General features: G+C 40.3%; 1 protein-coding gene across 2 annotated transcripts in view; it reads right to left on the reverse strand.

Annotated features, from left to right (window-relative positions):
* The window catches only part of LOC142931767 (cGMP-dependent protein kinase 1), a 79,083-nt gene that overhangs the window by 16,368 nt on the left and 40,814 nt on the right, over nucleotides 1-21,901 (reverse strand). For both annotated transcript variants that reach the window (XM_076075849.1, XM_076075848.1), the window contains exons 4-7: nucleotides 13,131-13,236; nucleotides 10,099-10,162; nucleotides 5,890-5,967; nucleotides 4,282-4,376 (exon numbers count right to left, since the gene is read on the reverse strand). In XM_076075849.1, the coding sequence (XP_075931964.1) occupies nucleotides 4,282-4,376; nucleotides 5,890-5,967; nucleotides 10,099-10,162; nucleotides 13,131-13,236 (343 nt within the window). The remainder of the gene's footprint in view (nucleotides 1-4,281; nucleotides 4,377-5,889; nucleotides 5,968-10,098; nucleotides 10,163-13,130; nucleotides 13,237-21,901) is intronic.

Genomic DNA, 21,901 nt, shown 5'->3' on the forward strand with positions numbered 1-21,901 from the left:
TGTTCATCATCTTATTTTAGCGTGCTGGGATAATATTTGCTAATTAGCACAAAACATAAAGTACAGCCAAGGCTGATGTGAATGTCATGTTTTTGTGTTTAGTCGTGAACCAAAGTATCAGACAAATAAACAATTTGAATTAATGGTGGCACTAGATAAAAAGTTAAAAGGCACAGTGTGTGTAGGACTTGGTGGTATCAGCCGTGTGTTGGTAGATTGCAACCAACTGAATCCCCCTCGGCTCACTCCTCCCTTTCCAAGACAGCGGTATCATGAGCTGCTGAGTGCAAAACCTCTAAGGCCCTTTAAGAGATCGCCGAAGTGATTACAAGTTATCTTGAGAGGGACATGAATGTTGGTACCAAAATACGGTCACTTCCATTCACTAGTTACAAAAAAATCCCAAAATGGCGACGGCCAAAACCCAAGATGGGGAGGCTTCAAAACCGCAGTCCACAGACCAATGGGTGACGTCACAACGACTACGTCCACTTCTTATCTAGTGTCTATAGGATAAACAATGTATGTCTCATCTTCTCAACATATACCTTTAGCAACATACCCACACTAACACAGCCTCTCAGGGTGATTAATCAGAGGGCTATATTGTTTGTCTTCAAGTGGTCTGACACTGACACCAATCCCAATCACATTTCTGTCTGTGACATAACACTTTTTTTATTTCTCACTCTCTATTAAAACACACACACACACACACACACACACTAAGTACACTTGGGTGAGGAGGTCAGGGCACATATTGTCTGTGCTATAGATGGATCTACACCTCAACTGGGAGTTCACACTTCAGCATGACAGGAAGAATGTGATATGAGATATGCTGTTGATCCATCTTTTCCTGGAACATCCACCAACGAAGGATTCATTCAGGGCTAAGACATGTAATGTGATTTTTCTTCAGCTGTTACAATATACACATAAGCCCGAACAAAATCATTATGTCTGGCACTGGCAGGGGAACAGACTTTGATTTCTAAATATGTTGTTCTCACAGATCAAAGGCAAAGTCTTCAGATGGACACAGTAGCCTTTGAGTAGGGGCTATTGAGTTTCATGAGCATGGGCACAGACAGTTAACTTCTGATTACAAAGATGGCCCTGCAGAAGAGCCCTGTGATCAAAAGCCTACTTCGAAGATGGCCAGCATCTCAATCATGTAAATTTACGAGTCATGCTTGACCATCAAAGGTGTAGTTGAATGGGCTTCTCTGGCTCAAGACACTCCAAGACAAAAGGCGGTCAGGCCAAAAGAGGATTATAATACCAAGCAGATGCAGAGGTGGGGAGAGCACTTTGTTTTAGTGGGATGTAGAAAAGGTACTGTTTTCTTGAATAAAAAAAGAAAGCATGAGATGCTCTCGAAGGTGCTTTGAAGAGCTCTTCAAAACGGCACACTACTATTCTGGGAAATACTAAATGTATTAGATATATTCACGGAAATGCGTGATATGGCATGTATTTATATAGAGACGTGTGTGTGTTGTGCGTGTGTGTGTGTGTGTGGACATACAAAATCGTCAGCGTGAGACATCCAGATGTTTTGCGGTCTTTCTTTTAAACAATTACGTAAAATCATTGAATTCCTGAAAAATTCAAATAGTTCAACACAAAAGTAGCACAGCTGCTAAATCCATAATAAATTAGTACTTTGTGTCATGATCTCATCCATCAAACAGCAATTTTTTTTTGTTGACATCTCATCAGTGTAAAGTATTGAATGTCTGTTTTGGGACAACCTACTCCTCCCACTGCCAAGAGATCAAGCTTCCCGTGCCTCACATGTTCTGCATGAATATTAATGCTCTGTCATATTTTATATCCTATGGTTGTTAGCTTTAACATACGGGAAGAAGCCCAACCATCTGTGCAATTCCAGCTGTCGCCCGAACCTCACATCTAACATCTGGAGTGTACCTCTTAAAAAATCAAAAAAATAATGATTGACAGTTTTGACAACAAATAAGCGAGCATGTATTTTTCACAGGACACTGCTTTGGGTCAATTTAAGTCTCTTTGTGTTTGAAGGCGTTAATATATGCTCTCGAGATGTGATTGTTAAGGGCTTGAGACATAACATCAGGAGGCTTTCACTTTCATCAGCCACAAGATGGCAACATCTACATTTTTTTCATGTTGACACTGTTGGCCGTGTGTTTGCACGCATTCAAATGTTCTCTCATGAGTGCATATGGTCTCTGTTTCCCCTCACAGGTATAATACACTCTTCTCTCCCCTCCCTCTGTTTTAATAAAACATTGTACACAGATGCACACAGTATAAGACAGGACAAACAGCGGGGTAAAAATATCCCATCGGGGCACGGTGCTTTGACGCCAGAAGCCACATAAAATGTTTTTATTATACTGAAGTGTCCTTTCAGTGAAAGTATTTGAGAGCTTGGATGCCACTGAATGTTAGCAGTACGGCAGCAGTGAGTCATCTGATCCCTACAGTCTATAAAGCCTGGTTACTTCAAACTTGCCTCAGTACATCTTCAGAGCTAGACAATTCTGGCCGAGGCGTCTAAAGTACATGATGTTTGTATTACATGTTTTTCTCTATTGAAATACGCTTCTGTGTTAGGAACAGCCACTATGCTCACATACTTACCACACGTGTTCATCAAAGAGAGGGATTGTTACAATCAGGGACACCAAGAAGATGTCTATGGCCCAATCCCAATGTCCACCCAAAGGCCCTGACGTCACCTGGCGAATGGTGTGTGAGAGGCAGTGAGGGCATGAAATGGTTTGAATACCTGTGGGACAGCACTTTGCGGCAACATAACCAGTACCATGACAACATCATAACGTGTTCTGTACAATTGTGGGTTTTTAATTTATGTTTTTTGATGCCTGATTTCAACGTCTTCCATGTGCCTGCTTTATGAGACGAGAGTTAATTGTCAAATAATCTATTTACTTGTTTTTGTCAACACAGCTTAAGTAAGAAAAATTATAAGAAATGGTTGATGAATAAACCAGGTGTTTAATATAGCCTCTGCTTGCATTCCAATGATTTCAAGTGTTTTATATGTACTAAATTATTGATGTTAATGTTTCTGTGTAACTGTAATATTCCAGGCTGAACACCCATGTGCCATCCTCTTTATTTACCATTGTTGTTTCTCTGCTTTCTACGTTCCCCTTAGTAACCCGGTGTTTAACGTCACAATACTATGAATTGTGGGTAACTCTCACAGGCAAAGGCTGCACAAATGAGGACTGAGGGCTCAAGATGTCTGCGAGAGAGCCCTCAAGCACCTGACAATTTGACAGTGGGACAACTCTAAACCCTCAGGGTCTTTGCGGGAACACGCCTCAAAGTCTGAGTCTGTGAGTGTGGAGATTGGGATTGGGCCCTTGATATGGCAACCAAGACAGGGAATGAGAAGAAAAGACAAAAGAATCTAAGAGACACACACATATATATTATTGTCTAAATAAAATAATTCTCCAGCTAAGAGCACACTATATGACAAACACAAAAGTCCACTCAAAATAATGACTTTTACCCTGTAGTTTCTGTGTGACTAGCTGTTTGCAAAATATAGCACAGACGGGTTGTGACTTGATGTGGTTGTGAGGGATCTCCACTGTCCGCTGAACATTCACACTGTTTTTTTCATTTGATTTGGGCAAAAATAGAGCTTGAGAAAGAGGAGCATGCATCAGTAATTGTATTTGCCCTCATTTTTACTTTATGCGAAGGTGCTTGAAGGTAAAATAGCTGCATCTTTAGATATGCATGCTATTTATATAGATTTTGCAAGGAATACAATTACATAGCGAATCATTTGTCAATGTTTGCGACTCAAAGTGTATCTCAGCGTATTTTCAGTTGCAGAATATATACTGTATTTCTTTTAAATGTATTTCAATGACTCCCTCTGTCTGATCAGGTCAGACTAAACATATTTTATGTGATTCAGAGACAGATAAAATGTGACTGTAATAGCGACAGTAAATCAGGCCTGAAGTTGTGTAATGTGTGGCATGGGCTTTCATTTCCAAACACTTAGCAAGTTATCATGCCTCTCAGGATGAGTGAGTGGTGTAACAAATAGGGACAGACAAGAGCTGGAGGCTGATGACAGCAAATTAAAAAGGATAAATGCACGTTAGGTACAAGAGGGAGGATATTAAAGAAAGGGTGCGAGTGAAAACTAGAAGGGAAGAGGGTGACAGAGAAGCAGACAGAAACAGCGGGAGAACAGAAGATTTAAATTGGAAGAGGCATTGTTATTAGGAACAACCTTACCCTTGCAGTGCTTTCTCTCCAAACCAGTCTCCTTTTCCGAGGCTGTGCAGGTAGACAGGCTCTCCATTGGGCAAGTCTTCCCTGGTCACATTAACCTGGCGAAAGGAGGAAAATGCAGGTGGAAGAGAGTTAAACAGAAGAGTATAGTGTGACAGGAAGGAAGATGTGAAAAAAAAGTGATGAAAGAAGGCTTGATGTATAACAGTATGAAGATGTGTGCCAAGTAAAGGAGAGGACATTTCATTTACACATCGCTCCAAATGAAAGTGATAGTATATGACTTCTCAATATGGCAGGTTAATCACACCATTACAAACAGGGGAGGGGCGCTGGTGTGACCGATATCTCTGTTCATGGGTGGTTTGTTACAAATAGGTGACTGCCATCTCTGTGAGCATCTGGAAGACTACTTCATTAGCCAGATGACATGTGAGTGATGGCACTGTGCCGTGCCGGTTGTCTTTTCAAATCAAAGTGATGGTACGTAGATCTTTAGAGGAAGTGAATGGAGACGGTCGTTTCGCCTAATGAAGGATCTTGTCTTCATCCATTAGTCAGTTCTGCACAGGTGTAGCAGCGTATCCAGCACCAGCACACTGTCACAACAACACCTGAGTAACAGCGTTAGTATTCATGATCTAATATAATCGCGTGGGGGCAGGGGAGAAAAAAGCAAAAAGAAGCAAAAGATGGTAAAAGGTTCAGCCGAACGGCAGGTTTTGTGTGTGCTCTCTAGTGTTTGTGGTCTGGCTGGAGACAGTTGTGTGGTGAGTGATGTGGAAATAGCCAAGCGTAAAGCATTGATAAAATCTGGAGCGTGTCCGCTCATGTCTGCGCCAATGTGTTTGTTTTCTTTTTTTGATGTAGTTGTGCCGACCTTGTGAAGTGGGATCTGTTTGGGGTCAAATGGGAGTAAAAAAAGACAGGAAACATAATGTATCTTTATCCTTTACAATGACAGGTACATCCTGGAAATGTCAACTGTTAGAAAATGCTACATAATAACTGTGAATTTGTCTCACTCACTGGGATTTGTGAGGGAATTTGAAACATATATATAAAAGTAAGACATGTTCAAATCTTAGCATATGTGGATTTAAGAGACTTATGAGAATTATGTTGTTAACAAATGCACATAACGATGATGAGGAGGAAGGATAGTGAAGGAGAAACATGAACAGTGGAAGGAGCCTCAGAAGGAGGATAAACAAAATGAGGACAAAGAGCAGAGAGAAAGCAAAGGAGAAAGAGTAGCTGCATCAAAACATGTTAACAATGCAAGCACATGAAAGCCCACCAACGGTGTTGATGCCAGACGAGTCAGTGTGTCATCTGTGCTCAGTGTAAAAGCCAGTGTTGACGACAGAAAGGTGAAATGAAAGTGACTCCATCCTCCTTTCTAGATGCTCCAAGAGCATCTGCAGGAGATGATGACAGAGGCGGCCTCTCTCCCTTATCTCCAAGATGATTGATGACGGCCAACTTTCATCCAAAAATACTAGCACTTTGCTCCAAAAGAGCAAAGTCTGTTGCCATGTGTGCAACAAGGCCCTCCGTTGCGATGTCATGATGATTATTTTGGTGGTAGGCTAGAAGGACAGTTCTCACCTTTCCCTTACTGATGATGAAGAAGGTGTCTCCTCTGGCCCCTTGTCTGATGATGAACTCTCCATCTCCATAATGTGTCTGTCAGAAGAGAAGACCAGAGAAGAGTCGTGTTATTCAGGCACACTATCATTATTTTATCTCCTTTCCCACATTGGGAGTGAGACTCCTCACTCCACGGACCAAAATGTACCCTTCAGAGGAAGTGAGGCTGAATTGGGTGCAGTGAGCTATACAACAATTAGATGCTTTTCCTTGTTAATAGCAGAGACTGGCCGGCTGTCCGGGTGGGTTCCCTGCTTTCCACCCACTGCTTGCTTGGACATGCACCGTGACCTTGAATGAGCATCTACAGAAAACGAGTAAATAAAATGAATAGTACTGCATCAAATCTGAAGGCAAATCACACCTCCTTCCCAAGAGCAAAACTGATATATCCATCCATCAATCCATTTTCTACACCAAGTGTTCCTGTTGAGGGTGGCTGGTGCCGGAACGTATCCCAGCATTCATTGGTTGAGCAAAGAAAAACACTTTCACAAAGACATTCCCTCCTTGCGTTGAAAATAACCTTTCGTGCCAGATAAGAAATGCATTTGCTTGCCTGATGCGTGAGATGTGACACAACTTCATATGATGTGAAAAACCTCTCGTGCCATGGAGAAAACTGGATACAGAGGTATAACATGATTTATAGAACCAAGGCACAAGAAGCTAAAGGAGTCACTAAAACCCTTATAGGGGACCTAAGGTTAACAAGCATCAGTTTTTGATTTTCATAATGCACGTTCCGGTGGAATTTTGACGTTCCCAGCAAACTGTATACACAATATGCTGCACTAAGTCTAGACTGAAGACAGAGCTCACTCTTTCCTGTTTGATCATAAGCAGACTCCGCACTCCAGTTGACATTTGCCAGGTTTCTATTCTCACACTATTTCACCTACGGTACCTCACATCTTACTTCACACAAAGCAGTGAGTGTAGGATTCATTTCCGCTGTGCGTCACTCAAAAGCAGAGCTTCTTGTTGATAGTAGGTTGCAGTTATGATGTTTAGTTCAGGTTTATCTATTTATATCATGTGGCCCCTTTTCTCAAGCATGTCCTCAAGGAGAAGAAAGCTGGAGGAAAGAAAAGAACTGCTCTATCTATTCAAAAATCAATCACAGACAAAAATGATTTATTATAGTAGAGGACAAGACATAGGACAGCATGATGCAGTTAGCCATATGTGCACACCCAACCTATAGGACCTCTGCTTGTAGAGGGAAAAACGCAGACTCTTAAAAATAGAAGAAACATTGGACGTGCATAGGCCAAGTCAAATGCATGCACCCCTGCTTGATTGAATACAAATTCAATCAACTACCCGACACTAATACAGTATCTCCCCCTCAGTCAACAGTGCAAACATATTAATCAGAGTACATTTAATAGGCATTTCTAGAATGCCATGCAAAACATCTCATTTTCACTGGGCATGGTGTGTCATCCCTGTACCAAGCCAAAAATGATAATCTCATTAATTTTATTTGCCGGCAAAATAGTTTGCACTCTGGCTGTGGAGGATTTGATTACGGAAATGTGAAGGTTGTCAGACAAGACTGTGGGTCACTGGCCATATATCGCCACACAGGCTTGTTTTAGGCAGACAGAGATCTTGAAAATCCCAAATCTGTGAAACCGCTTTATGTTTGCTTGCATAACCCAAAGTTCCTTATAGCTGCGTTTCTCCCATTTTACACTTTAAAATTCAGCCGTTCACACTGTTTTGATGTGGGTGGCATAGCTTGCAGCCTCCCCCGCAACAATGTACTTTCCTACAACCTCTTTCTTTTCCTTCATGGAGTTGTCCTTCGCTATAGAGGTTGTTGTGTGAAAGCTCATAGATTTCCTTTTCTTGCTTCTCCTGGCCATCTACATCCCTGCTGCTTCATCCTGCTGAACTGAACTGATTCTCTCGAGTCTCTTGCTCTGCTGACCCTTTTAACCGATTGAATTATCGTCAATTTTACCTTTAACCACCTTTAACAAAGTTCTATACTGCGGCTGTCTTTGTTGTTGTACATCGTACATTCAATGATAAGAATAAGGGACTTATTATTCACCATGGCATAAATAACACACAATGGTATTGGCCAAGGTCCAAGTCACAACACTGTGCTATGACACTGACAATTACAGCAGTGTAAGTCAAACCATAGCAGTATGTTCATATGCAGTAGATTTTGCAGTGGTGCATTATTGATTAGTATACAATTGACACAGTGGTTACATGACTTTATGTATGTTTATCAAGTTGCTGTAAACAGGTAAACTATTTACACTATTACCTAGTTTCATTATTTGTATATAAACCCACCTGATGGCAGCAAAAAAATAGTAGTTCCAGTGATACTGAGTCATTTAGTAATTCTGTATCAATGCATGACATAGCTAATAAATCCTCAGATCCTGCTTTTTATTTATCATTTTTCTACAATCTAATAAATTGTGTTTTAATTGCACTTGACTCAAGAGGCCGATGTGAGTGGATAGTCTCCCACGCAATGTCAAGTGCCCCCGAGTGTGTGAAAACAACAACATGTCCAAAGCCGTTGACAATGAAAGCTCGTGCCACACATTTGAAGCTATTGGGCTGATTACCTGTTGCCTCCTTGGAATTTGATTATTGTTATAAACCAAACGTCTGGTAAAAAGAATCAGATTTAACGTGGAGTGGTCCTCCAATGGCTAACTGCTAGCCTGTCAGAGAGGACGTTTCCCGTGTGTTATTCGGAGGGGATGGTACCTGGTCCAACAACAGACTTTCAGGATCTCAAGCATTTGTTTGAGAGGATTACCAAACTTGAAAGCAGCGGGACAACGTAGTGAAACTTGGCTTGCTCGGCAGAGCAAACATAGCTAACAGCTACACAAACTGACAGCACATACAAACGGGTGACTGAGCAGCATAACAGCCCAGTAAGACTCTCACCTTTGTTAAACTGTGTGGGAAATGTGAAATAGCACATTATGTGAAATTGTTCCACTATGATGATTTGATACAAAGATGATATGATGACATGATGAATTGAATGTGATGCTATCTTTTCTATAGTTTCAGTGTTTGGGAACTAATTGCAGGTTCAAAATGTGTCTGAGTAACAGTAGCCACCATTTTGCAGGGATGTTTGCGATTATTCATGTTCATATCGAAGAACTAAATTATATCTCAAATTTTTAGACTACACAACTAGAAACTCCTAAAAACCAGCGTTAACGTTACATAATCAGGTATCCTCTGGATGAGTCTATAGTTAAAAAACTCTGCAACAGATTGAATAATCAATGTTCTTTATCTTTTCTTAAAAGCAAAAGGATCTGGAACAGACTCCTCTTACATAATTGACTGCACATACACAGACATCAACATTGAACAACATAAAAAAGGCAAAGGCCATATTTTAATGCAATTCAACATATTGAAAGCCTCAATGTTAGCAGCACAAATCAAAAGTGTAAATGAGAATGTGTTTGCATAACTAAATTATGCTGGCAAAAACATCAAACGAACATGCACATGGGCGGAAAATGTGATATTGAGAAACATCTCAAAACACACATTGAAATCAGCATGAAAAAACCGAGGACATACTAATTATTTGGCATATTTTAGACATATTTCAACTGCTGTCCATTTGCAAAATATGCTGAAGTGTTTCAGGTTTTTGAATGTGTTTTTCTGAAGTCTTTCTTTGAGAATTGGTTTACATTACATTATAAAATACATTGTTCACTTTGTGATTACGATGTGCCTCAGCTTGCTTAGATTGTTTGCCCCCCCTCCCCCCCCTCCGCTCCCATCGAAACCTGAAATAGCTTCTGGCAGCAGTATACTGACTTCTTGTACAGGTTCATGAAATTAACTGTCATTTAGTAGGTGGACTATTTGGTTTAACATCAGCACACTGAGCACATACTGAAAGAGCAACAATTACTCTGAAATCCCCACTATGCACACTTTGTTTCTTTAATTCCCTTCCAAAATCTGCACCTGCCTTCACCCAGAGCTCACTATCTGGATTATGTCCTCATTCCCCTTCTGGTTCACCGCTCTCTCTGCAATAAAGGAAAGGGCATGTATGGAAATCTATTAAGATGTGTGGAGTAAGCTTGTGACATCTGCTTTGTGCTGCAGGTGTCACAGGCTTTGGAACAAGGCACTTACCTCCTCAAGGACATCGGCAAGCTTGCTCAGAATATCTTCCTGCAGGTCGTGGAATGTGGGAACGCTGCAGGAGAAAGAAAATAAAGTGCTTTTAGATCGAAAAGGTTCCTACATATTACATATATTACTGATTCAGACTCTTGTTGTTGTTGTCGGAAAACAAAAGATGTAGAAAGCAGCGTAGATGGCAGCTTAGTATAGGTATTGGCTTTGAAAGTGTTGACGAGAATCAAAGCAGACCCTTGATCTGTAGAGAATAACATAAAAACTAGCAACAGGAACACATCTAAATCAATATTATGCTATGGCAGTTGGCCTGTATATTGTATTACAGATGGTGCATATAAATATTTCAGCATAACCTCGGCAACGTGTCTAGTTACTCAGCAGGGAATCAGATCCTAGGTTGAATACACCAGTATGAGGCCCTAATGTTTGTTCTGTTGGCTTCCCGGCAGCCTAAATGAACCCTATCTGCCTGTTATCAGGCCTACTAAATAAAACTGGCCCAGTGTTTATCAAGGAGGAAAATAACCCCTGTTGGTGAACAAAGGGCATATCTCCCTATATCATCTATCACTCTGTGTGTTCCTCCATCTCCCTCTTCCCCCTCATTTTCCATGCTTTATTACAGTAATCTGATCCATCTCGCCTTGGCCCCCAACCCGGGGCCCAAGCCGCTGTGTTCATCCTCGGGTTGTTGCTTCCTCCACAGTGGCTCTAGTTAATCAGCTGACCCTACCTCACATGAAACATATGGAGTTTCAAACCCTTGAGCTGCGAAGCTGTTGACACAAACAAAAAGCCTCTGTTGTAGTCAAATTCCAATCCAACAACTTAATTGTGTTGCAGGAAATTAATTATGTTTACGAGGCAAGTGGGGAAGTGCCGTTTCGCTCATGTGGTGTTTTTGATCATTTGAAACATTCTAACATCACTACACTCATGGCACTGTGCCACTGTGAGTAAAGCATAGGACAACTTTAAATAATTTCTCTGGCAATCCTGGAAACGCAGAGAGAAACCAGCACTTCTTTGGGGTCTGATTAACGCTTCCCCACGCTCATTTCCTGCACCTTTTCACATATTGTTTAGCGGATGGCCGTCTGCTTTTATTCCATGCCTTATAGCTAGACTTTTACCTAAAGTGGAAGGGGGCCGAGGGTAGATTATTAGCCCACCGACCTAGAAAGAGGTAATGAAAAAGGTCTTCACAAGCACCCGTATGTAATATCATGTGGGATTTCCCTGTCAGTTTTTCATCTGTGTTCCTCCTCCACAACTTGTGAGAGCAAATATATAGTTGGACAATTTACCAGTGGGTAGAAGACTTAGGGACCAGCATGTTTGTTTATACGCATGAATTAACGACAGCTCTTTTATTAGATTTGCTTCTCGGAAGCAGCACATATAATTATTTACATTACAATAACAAATGATGCGATAAATATCTGATTGCCCGCCCCTTTATAAAGCAAACACACATAGAGTGAGCCCAAACCAAGTGATATCTATTAAATATTTACTCATCTGTTGGCCTGTTATATAAGAGCTGCTGAGAGGCCATAGCTGCCACAAAGTACATGCTCTCAGTGAAGAGATAGCAAGCGTCTTTCTTTAGTCAAAGCCATCACGAAAATTGCTTCAGTCATAGGACATGAAAGTAAGATTCGTAGATTTGTTTTGGAAAATATATTTTTGGTATTAAATGTCTTCCTTTGTGGTGAAAGGGTACTGAGGATACAGCAAAGTGGCTTTATTGTGACTGACCTGCAAATGTCACAGACTGTTACACTATCCATGGAGACTGTTCTCGCCAGAAACAACGAAAGCATTTGTCATTATGGTCAAACACTTGAAGCAACTTGTGTTTATGTTTCCCAAACCGGTAATATCTTACATTACTGTGAATAATACAGTCCACTCTCAGAAGCAAAGGCAGAATTAGTCTGACATTTTTATACTGCTGCAAAGGCAAATGAGTTAAAATTGGGTTTACCCTTGCCCTTACATCTAAGGGAAGAGGTGAAAGAGAATGGCTGGGTGTACAAAGGGTTTGACTTTACATCAGTCTACTACGAACAGTAAACAATGGTATCTTTTAACCATGTCTGTGATCTTTCCCTATCATTAATTAGGTAGTTTCATTTCCAAAACATAACTATACTTTTACCTTAAAGGCTGCACATCAAAAAACCAGCATAGGAGTCATTTCTGGAACAGTCAAACGAGTTGAAAGGTACTGACGTACGACCGATTTTGTAGTTTAGGTATGAGGATGTGTTGGAAATATCTAGTGAAAAGTTGGTTTCCTGCCTGCCTTGAAACATCTCTGTAGTGTCAGAGTCTGATCATTATCACAGTTATTCACGAGGCCTCGCTCAGTAGAAATGATCCTCGGCAGAGCGTGTGCTTTTATCACCGGCAACTTTAAACAAAAACAGAAACATACGAGAGGACGAGAGAAAGACAATAGAGCAGCTTCTAATATCGGCCCTGAAAACAAAGTCATGAGAAAATGGTGTGGCATTTGAAATATAGGGAAGATGTGGTATAATATTCATAATTGGCTTGATGAAGACCAAAGTGGATGAAAGAAAAACAGGAAAGTTGAACAGAGACAGGGGGACAAGAGAGATTTATACTAGAATTGAATCTCTCATGCATCCGGATCACTGCTCTCCCGCTGTCTTTTGATGAGTCTTTCCTTTTAACCTGTACTCCATGCAGGCCTTTTAAGTGATAATGGGCTTCTGGTGGTTAGGCTGCAAAGCTCTCCGATTGAGATCAGGATATTAAAGAAAGATGATACAGTTACTAGGTATTTTTTTCAGTTGGATGAATGACACCTTCAGTGAGACACCAGCAATTCATTTAGAGTTAGATAATTTGTTAGTACAAATGAATAAGGAATCTTCAGGGAAACTGCTCACACATATTCTCCTTCATCCATTTAGTTAATTCATTCATTGCATTTCAAATCAAAGTCCTATTCAGGGGCATTTGTCTGTGGGACAATTGGGGTTTCTCACCTTTTCAGAAACTCCATATACTCTTGGTGCTTGATGAGACCCGTCCTCATCATGATCGTCTGAAAACATTGTCGGTCGATGGCCCACAGCTTCACATTTGTTAGAGCTGGAAAGAGGAATACACGAAATAAGCAATGTCGAGAAAGACAGTTTTTACCCTCAGGCATTCAGATTAATTAAACAGCACATTTTACGCATTATGGATATTGTGAATATCCAATGCACTTTAAAGCATTTGATATTGAACTTGAGATGTGAGAATAATCATAGTTGTGTCATTGCATGTAGCATGAGAGAGTTCAAACTAAAACCCTACACTGAAATCACTGCTCAGAGAGAAGGTGGGGGAATCTGTGGACCTTTATGTTTGGGTACGTTTTTTGTCTGCAATAAGTTGCATCCAAATGTTTTCTTTAGCTGCTGATCAGGCCTGCAAAGCAAACAGGAGGACTTCTGGATACTCAGTCTTATTCAGCAGCTGGAGTTAATTGGTATTGTTGAAATACTTTGCATGGGTGGCTTGCTCCAAGTCACACTGCAGCATTGTAATTGGTGTAAGGTCAGGTGTCTGACTTGATTATGCTCAAGTTTCTTTTATTAGTTCAACCCCTTGAGTTACTGATTGCTCTTTGTATTAACGACAATTGTAAAACTGTGAAAGTTGTGTTAAGTTTCAAATGGCAAACAGCCACCCCTGGTATTTGTCTGTAAAATTTCTTGAAAACAATTTGGAATTAAATGTTCCACTAATGATTGCAATCTGCGTTGGCCCTGAGGCGCCAACCCCATAACCATAATGCTCGCTGTACATTCAGTAGATGGAGGTTAAAGTGTGTTTTTCTTTGTTTCAATATCGCACTGTGTCTCGTTTGTCCACAGAGCATTGTTCCATGAACCAACCAGGTAATGTGAGACAAACATTACACGTGCAGCAATACTTTGTCTTTTGAGAGTAATAGTTTTCTCTGCATGGCAAAACTCATGTTTTGGCGATTTTCTTATTGTGGGATTTAGTCGGCGCAAGAGATACCCAGAAAGCATCGCTGTTACGCTACATTTTTTTGACACCCCTTTGAATAATAAAGTTCTCTTGCAGCAATCCTTACAGAATGCCCAGTCCCTGATCAGAAATGGTGCTGAATCTCTTGCATTTTATTCCATTCCTCTGCCGAGCTGGTGATTGATGGAGGCGTGGGTCTTTCAGAATTCCCTTTCTTTTCATTTTCAGTGTTTTTTGAGCCTCAGCAGCTTTGAGGTCCTCTGTAGTCACTTTTAATCAGAATAAGTTTCACCTCGACAGATCTCTGTTGTGAAGAGCCGGCCCTGTTGGAACCAGGCCATGCAGGTTTTCATCAGAGCAGTGGACCTCTAACCCACACCTGCATGTCATTATATTTCCACATTCAGCTCCATTTCCCAGAATAAATTGGCTTGTTGGGGCAGAAACTTTATAACAAAACATGTCAAAACCCCATATTTCAACTGTAAAGTAACTTCCAGAATTCAGTGCTTCACTTTGTTAATAGCATTTCATGGTAATTATTTCAAAATTACTTTGGAGTATCTCCCCCGATCATTATCTTTTGCAAGAAATGCTCTCATTTCGACTTCACGGCTTCAATTGTGCAGTTATACAGTAGACTGTTAGAGATAATGAAAAGAGAGAGAAAATCTCCAGTCTGACCCCAAAAACTGGAGATCCCCAAGGAGCCTTGTGGCCACAGGGACGTGTAGTAATATTAGAAGAGAATTCATCAGATAAGAGTCAGACTGCTTGGTATTTTGTTTTGAGTGTCTGTTGCAGAAGCTGATCGTTGTATCTCATCCTCCCAGTCCGACACGTATTTAACATTAGTTTTTAAGATAAAATCCAGTTTTGTCAATATCAATGTGGTATGTATTGATCATGTGTGCTGTCTTTTTGTCTTATCTGTGTGTTTGGTATCTTGTGCAAAAAGGACCAAGCCAGGCTGCAACGACAAATCAGGAAAGCAGGAAAAATCAATGGCATTGACCAAGAAACAGCCACTAGCCTGTAAACCAAACTTATCCTACAAAAATCTTTTTTTTACAGGATAGTATCCAACCCCATTCATTTCGATTTTCAACCTGACGCAGGGAAAGACTTCGTCACAAAATCAAAACAGGTGGATACAGGAACTCTTTTCCCTCAAGTCATCAGCCAGAATAACATATAGCTTAATAATCAACAGGTCTCTTGTTAAGTCACGTTTGATTTTAAAGTGAATTGACTGTTTTTTTCAATTTAATTTCACCTTATTGTTTATTTTGTCTCAGTCTCGGCATTATCAAATGTGTTTTATTATGAGTATATTGTGGTCTTGTTGTTTTTACTGTGGACTTTATGGTGTCCTCGTGTCTGAAGCACTGGACCAAACAAATTTCCCGGTGTTGGACGATAAAGCTGATCTGGATCTGTCAAGGCACAGTGCAGGCCTGGGGCTGCAGTTTAATGGGCATTCCCTAATAGTGTATATTTGATACTGCTACACTTAACAAATGTGATGCCCACTCGCTCTCGCTCTCTCACACACACACACACACACACACACACACACACACACACACACACACACACACACACACACACACACACACACAGCAAACCAGCATATGTTTCTATTCTTGTGAGTATAGAGGTCTACCTTCAGAGAGTGAGGATATTTTGGGATTCTTACCAGTTGTCATGTCTTCATGGGAATATTGTTTTTTTAGGATGTATTTTAGGTAAGAATAATAGCTAATGTAACTGACCAGTTTAGGATTAATGCTCAAGTTAAAATTGTCTGTGATAACCTGGAAAATACTAGTAATTTAAATATAGCTGCATGAACACACAGACAAAAATACACACGTGTGCTAACCCACAAACTCTTATACTCCAGGTATTTATGTACAAATACACACACAAACACACACACAGTGAGTGAACACGCTCTCACAGACACCACAATTTTACCTCTGCTGACCAAGAGTTTGGCTGCAGTTTAAAATAGGGCCAAACCACAGGAGAAATGCCCTCATTAAACAGCCTGACACGGTTTTTGGTGAAAGATACTTTCTCGGAGTGGGAAACCCAAAACACACAGCATGACATATAAATGTATTCAGACACAGATGTGTGTAGACACAGACATGCAGACATCCTTTACGAGCGCACACATACATCAGATACATAGAGCTGTGCAATATATTGATATTATATCAATATCGTGATAAGAGAGGTATCTTCTTCAATTTCGGATATCATAATATGGCAGTGTTGTCTTTTCCTGGTTTTAAAGGCTGCATTACAGTAAAGTAAAATATCAGACTGTTCTAGCTGTTATATTATTTGCCTGAAGTAATAATGTAAAACTATACATCGTGAAATACGGTCAGCACAGTGGATAGGAACACTGATATCAGAGTCCAAACACACATGTTCCACAATGATTTCCCCTCCTTCTTGCAAGCTTTCCAAAGGCATTGTTGTAAAAAAAAAAAAAGATACTCCCTATCTGGATATCATTATGTCTTTTTTAATCAAAAAGGTTATTTCTGCAGGGGTGATGTGGACAAATGATTTCAAGGTAGACTGAGGGCCTAGCCAACCTGGTATATGGAGATCGGTCTTGGGTGAAATTATGAAGAGTAGTCGTCTACTTTGACCCCGAAGCAACAAGAGTGGGAGGTTAGACATCACTATGCAGTGTGCAAATAAGTGTTTTGGCGTGTGGGAGAGTTGGGCACTGGGAAATAAGATATGTAGGGAGCCTGCAGCGCACCACAGTAGGTAAACGTATTATTCGGAGGCTTGAATAAATTGCGGTGAGACTCAGGGAGCTAGTTATCCCGTAGTGAGGGCGCAGATGAATGTCATAATGCTCATGGGTTGCCGACCATTAGCTTCACAGCCTTCTGGATGCTCATATCACCCCAGGCAGTGCTGGAAAGATAAGGGGTGTTGTCTGTGAAAGCTTTTGAGGAATTTGGCAGTTTGTTGTTCCAGTTGGATGGGGCTTCAACAATCATGCGATGGTGGGCTGTAAATGCATGCGATATGAAACTAAAATGTGTACAGGGGTAGACAAAAAAAACAAGAACACCTGTGCAATTTAATGCAATACAACTGAGGCTTGACAAGTACTTTTTTAAAGAAAATTGGTGGTGAGCATGTTGCTCTTGATTGCATTGTATTGTTGTTGCATCATATTGTAACTTATCTGCTGTTGTCATGCCCACTTCATGTAATGCACATCATATATAGCCTGAGAACATGATCATTAGCATTTGTCAAATTTCAGTCGTTTCTGTTTTGCAGTGGATATGGTGGTGAAAAGTTTAACATGTGCACATCCGTTCTCTTTCCAAAAAAAAAAATGTCTTCATGCAACACACATTGGCAGTGTTGAGTGTTGATGCACGTCGACTGACACCTGTAGCAAACATGCCGTCATGCAGACAGAGGAGGTAGTTTGAATAGTGTAGCAAGGATGAGCCGATTCCAGGTGGCAAAGGGATCAAATTGCTGCTATTGTGAAAAGATGTACCGCCATTGACGCTGCGAAAGTGGCCTCTTGACGTGCATCCATCCAGCGGTGTGTGGGTGTACATAGACAATAATGGGTGCATGTGCAACAGGTGTGTGTTGCACTTTATTGCTTATTACTCATCAAATATCACATCATTCCAACAACGGCTGGTTTTTCTAAGTGCATGTAAAGTGTGTAATTGACAAATTTGAATTAAAAATGCTGCTCCCTAAATTGAAAATCACTATAACCCTGCGGATTACTGTTTTACACCTATTTTCTCATTGCCCCTTGAAAGCTCCTCTAAATTGAATGTAATCCCACCTCGGAGTAAGAGATGGCTATTCATAGCCATGCTGCCAACAGCCGAGCACGTTATCATTAGCATTTGTTCGTGCTCTTCCTTTCCTTCCCTCTCCTTGATGAAGGGATTGTTATTCCTGAGCCTTCAATTCATCCCAATTATTTGCAACAATAGATTGTTGATTGTGAATACTGGCAAAACTGGACAACTAGCTCCTTTGACACGCCAGAGGGCCCAAAAGAGAGGATCTGTGTTTTAACCTGAGGAAAACAGTGAGAGGTAATATACATATGGATGTTGCCACATGATAGAGCGCCGGACAAGGCCTTCCCCATTCATTTGGCACAGTCATAATTCATTGTAACTGAATTTAAGCCTAGGGGATTATGCAAATGCTCCATGTGTGTTTGTTCTTGTAATCTAATTTTGGCTCATTAAATGACATAAATATAGGATGAGCTCAACAATGTTTCTTCTCTGTATTCGGGTCATGACAGTTTACATCCACAGAGCGTGTGGGGGGGTTGGACACATCAGAACTGGCATATGTTTGTTACTGTGACTGTAATCTTGATTTTGGTAGTGTGCTGTAAGTTCTAATGGTGTTTAAAAATGACTCAAACCTGTCTACGTCTGGCCCCACGATGGTTATTAATCTGAAGTATCCACAATCCTTTCCAAAAGCACCACAGGGCTACATGAAAGTGGTACTTAAATAAAGATTAGACCAGAGTCGCAAGCAGTGAAGTGTGTGCAGAAGCGTGCACACTCTGTTGGCAAGAAAAATATTTGTTAGTAACACAGTATAAACACCAGTGTAATGCACTGCTCAATGTACGTCACTGTGTTTACACTAAAGTAGAAGACAGATAATGACACGTATCTTGACACAATACTGTATGTTATTAACAGCAAAGTTTTAAGTTGTGATTTCTGTTCATTGTGTTCTCACACTTTTACAGCATCATTGTAAAAGAACATTTATTAGACAATCTTGGAAAAGTTAATCAACATGTGTCTTTGGTGCCATGTTGGTTATTGGGATGTGCTCGGCTGTGAAATATCATTTTAGCACTTGTAGATTTTTAAATTGGGGTTACACACAGCTCTGAGACACGTGGAGAGTTGGCGTCTCCAAACTAATTAGTGGAAGCAACCACCATACGAATTTTCACCCTGGAATATTGTTTTAATGTTTGGGTTTGTGGGCATTTGAATTGGTTTTCACCGTCACTCTAAAAACTCTTCTGTCAAATCTGTGACTTGCCTCCTCCTGCAACTTTATTTCTCTCATTAACATTTTTTCCTAAACTTTCTCCCTCTTTACTTCCTAGTAATGTCTAAGAAAATGAGAAGATCAACCGTCTTCCTCTCACTGACTCAGAGACACACACTTAAAATCACAGTCACGTGAACTCTACTCCTTCGAGGCCTCCCACATATCTTGTTTTGGAAAGCGTTAAGAGAGCGATGCTGCCAGGGCGGCAGGTTGGAAGAGTCTAATCTCTTTCCCCCCTAAGTCATTAATAATATCAGCCAAGTCTGATTACATCTGGATGAGCTCTTTAGAGCGTGAGAAAGCAGGACAGGTCATTTACGCCAGTGTCACACAGCCTAACGAAAAAGAAAAACATTAGAGGAATTCTCCTCATAATTACGGATCTAATTATTATGAATATTGAGGCTTAAAGAAACACAAGACAGTGTAGGAAATACAGATTCCTCCTTGTTATCTGGAGCATTGCAAGTCTGTAGGGTGGTATTGTGTGCTCTTCTGACAGCATTTACATCTCAGTGGATCACGACATGGAAAACTAGCCGGCTTAATCAGATGCCGTCTCCAGCTGCCAGTTCTACCAATGCTCCCATGCGGGAGACAGGAGTCCATGGACTTGGAGCAGCAGCTGCTTGAGAAATATTGTGCTGAACGACATGCCACCCACGCTATGTTGTATAGAGGAAAACCCATCTTTTGTTTTAGAGAATAACAGATTTCATTGCTGTTACATTCGGGGTTTCTATTTCAGCTGCAGTGACATAAAAATGTGTTTAATTTCAAAACTATCTATGTTTAACCATGTACACCATTAAAAATGAAAAAGACACCTAGACGTGTGGGAGTCACAATATCTAAATGCATTTTAAATGCATAAATCTAACAGTGAGCACAGACGGTATACATTTCGGTTGGAAACCGTGTCAAAAAGGCTGATTGAATAGGAGTATATCTAAAATGCTTTTGGCTCGTCTCTGTAACATTAACAAACCTCACTCTCAACCTTTATTCATCAATTACGGCCTATCTTGTTTGGAAGTTCGTCATAAACATGCACGCATTTAGAAGACTGGAGTTTTGGTGTCGGGACTGAATACGAATCCCGTTCATCCGTCTAAAGTTAGCTCTGTGATCTAACTCATATCTGAAGCAAAGCAGTAAATATTTCTCATTGCCAGCTTGTAATCTTATGCATAAAAAAAGCATTATTGTTGAAAAGTTGAATTGAGGTGACCTCATCATACTGTCTAATAGCATCTACTAGAGTCACTCAAGGAGAAGCGTCTCGAGAAGGGATGTGCTGTCTTCGTAGACAATCATTCATGATGGGTGACATTTTCATTACCTTATGCTATTTTGAAAACAGTCTTGTCGCTCACTTGTTCACTGCTAACAATTCAAATAAGCAGAAGGAAAGAAATGTGCAAACTGTCACCAATGTAAGGGAAACATGTAAACAGGAAGGCTTTGCTCAATACCACAGCAAAAAACACATTTTATAAGGAATGTAAAAAGGAAATAGGTTGAATTGGAAAGTACTGTAGAGCAGTGATTATATATTTTATAGTACAATGAGATGAGTGCAATCCAACCTTTTGAGTCATAGTTAATGGACTTGAGTAGTATTGACATTAATAACTGGCGGGGAGAATGTTATGTGTGGTGCAGAGTGAACGGATTATAAACCTCTAAAGGATGGGAAAAACAGGCTATAGGGAATAAAATAAAATAAAAAAATGTTGTGTAATGTTATATATTTTAATATAACATGTAAACACATAATATTTGTAGTATTGTAATTTTAGGGATACATTAGTGAAACGGCAAAACAATACAATGCCATGTGTTTTAATTTTTTCCATTTGAAGTATCTGAAGTCTAGAAATAGAGAGGAAAGGAGGAGGAGGGCCAAGAAGGAAAGTGGAATTTCTCTTTGAGGAGTAATTCATGAACGGTAGAAAAGAAAAGACCAAAGTGAATTTGAACAAAAGACCAGTGCATTATATTAAAGAAAAATGAAGCAATCTGTTAACATGTTGTTCTTTCTAAAAGCCTTTAATTATCCAAATCAATTTTCAACAGGCTTCTGTCTTTTGTTGAAAACATTTTCCATTAACAGGAATTCATCTTTTGTTCTTCCCACTTCGATTTAATTTCATGGCGTCATGATTGAAGTACTGCTAACTGAGCTGATGACTTCAAAAGGAGGAGGAACTCTGAACTCCAATAAAACATTACCTTTCAGCATAAGTTGCTTCGTCGTCGGTTTGTAAGATCAATTTTAATTGTTTGTTGTCGTCATCGTCATATACAAGCTACCAGAAACTATTTGCCACAGAGGAAATCAGTTGGAAATAACCTGATAAGTTTCAGTCTGCCCGGCTGTAGAAAATCAAATGGAGGAAATGAAGTGTGTTTGCTATTCATCAGCATGTAGGCTATTTTTAGGCCCTGGTGCAGGTTACAGCAGATGATGTATTTCTCTATATATCTGGTTCTGTGGACTACTCAAACTCCACACTGAAATTTGTCAAATTATTGATTTTTCAGGCAGTCAAATGTGTATTTCCTTGTGGGCGTGGCAGTATGCTGATTGAAAATAGCGAACATGTGCCTGTCATTTTAGAATGATTCTGATTCACTAACATGCGCACGG

The sequence above is a fragment of the Anarhichas minor genome, unplaced genomic scaffold (genome assembly GCF_050575085.1).
Source record: "Anarhichas minor isolate MPS153535 unplaced genomic scaffold, ASM5057508v1 ptg000054l, whole genome shotgun sequence".
NCBI classification, from domain to species: Eukaryota; Metazoa; Chordata; class Actinopteri; order Perciformes; family Anarhichadidae; genus Anarhichas; species Anarhichas minor.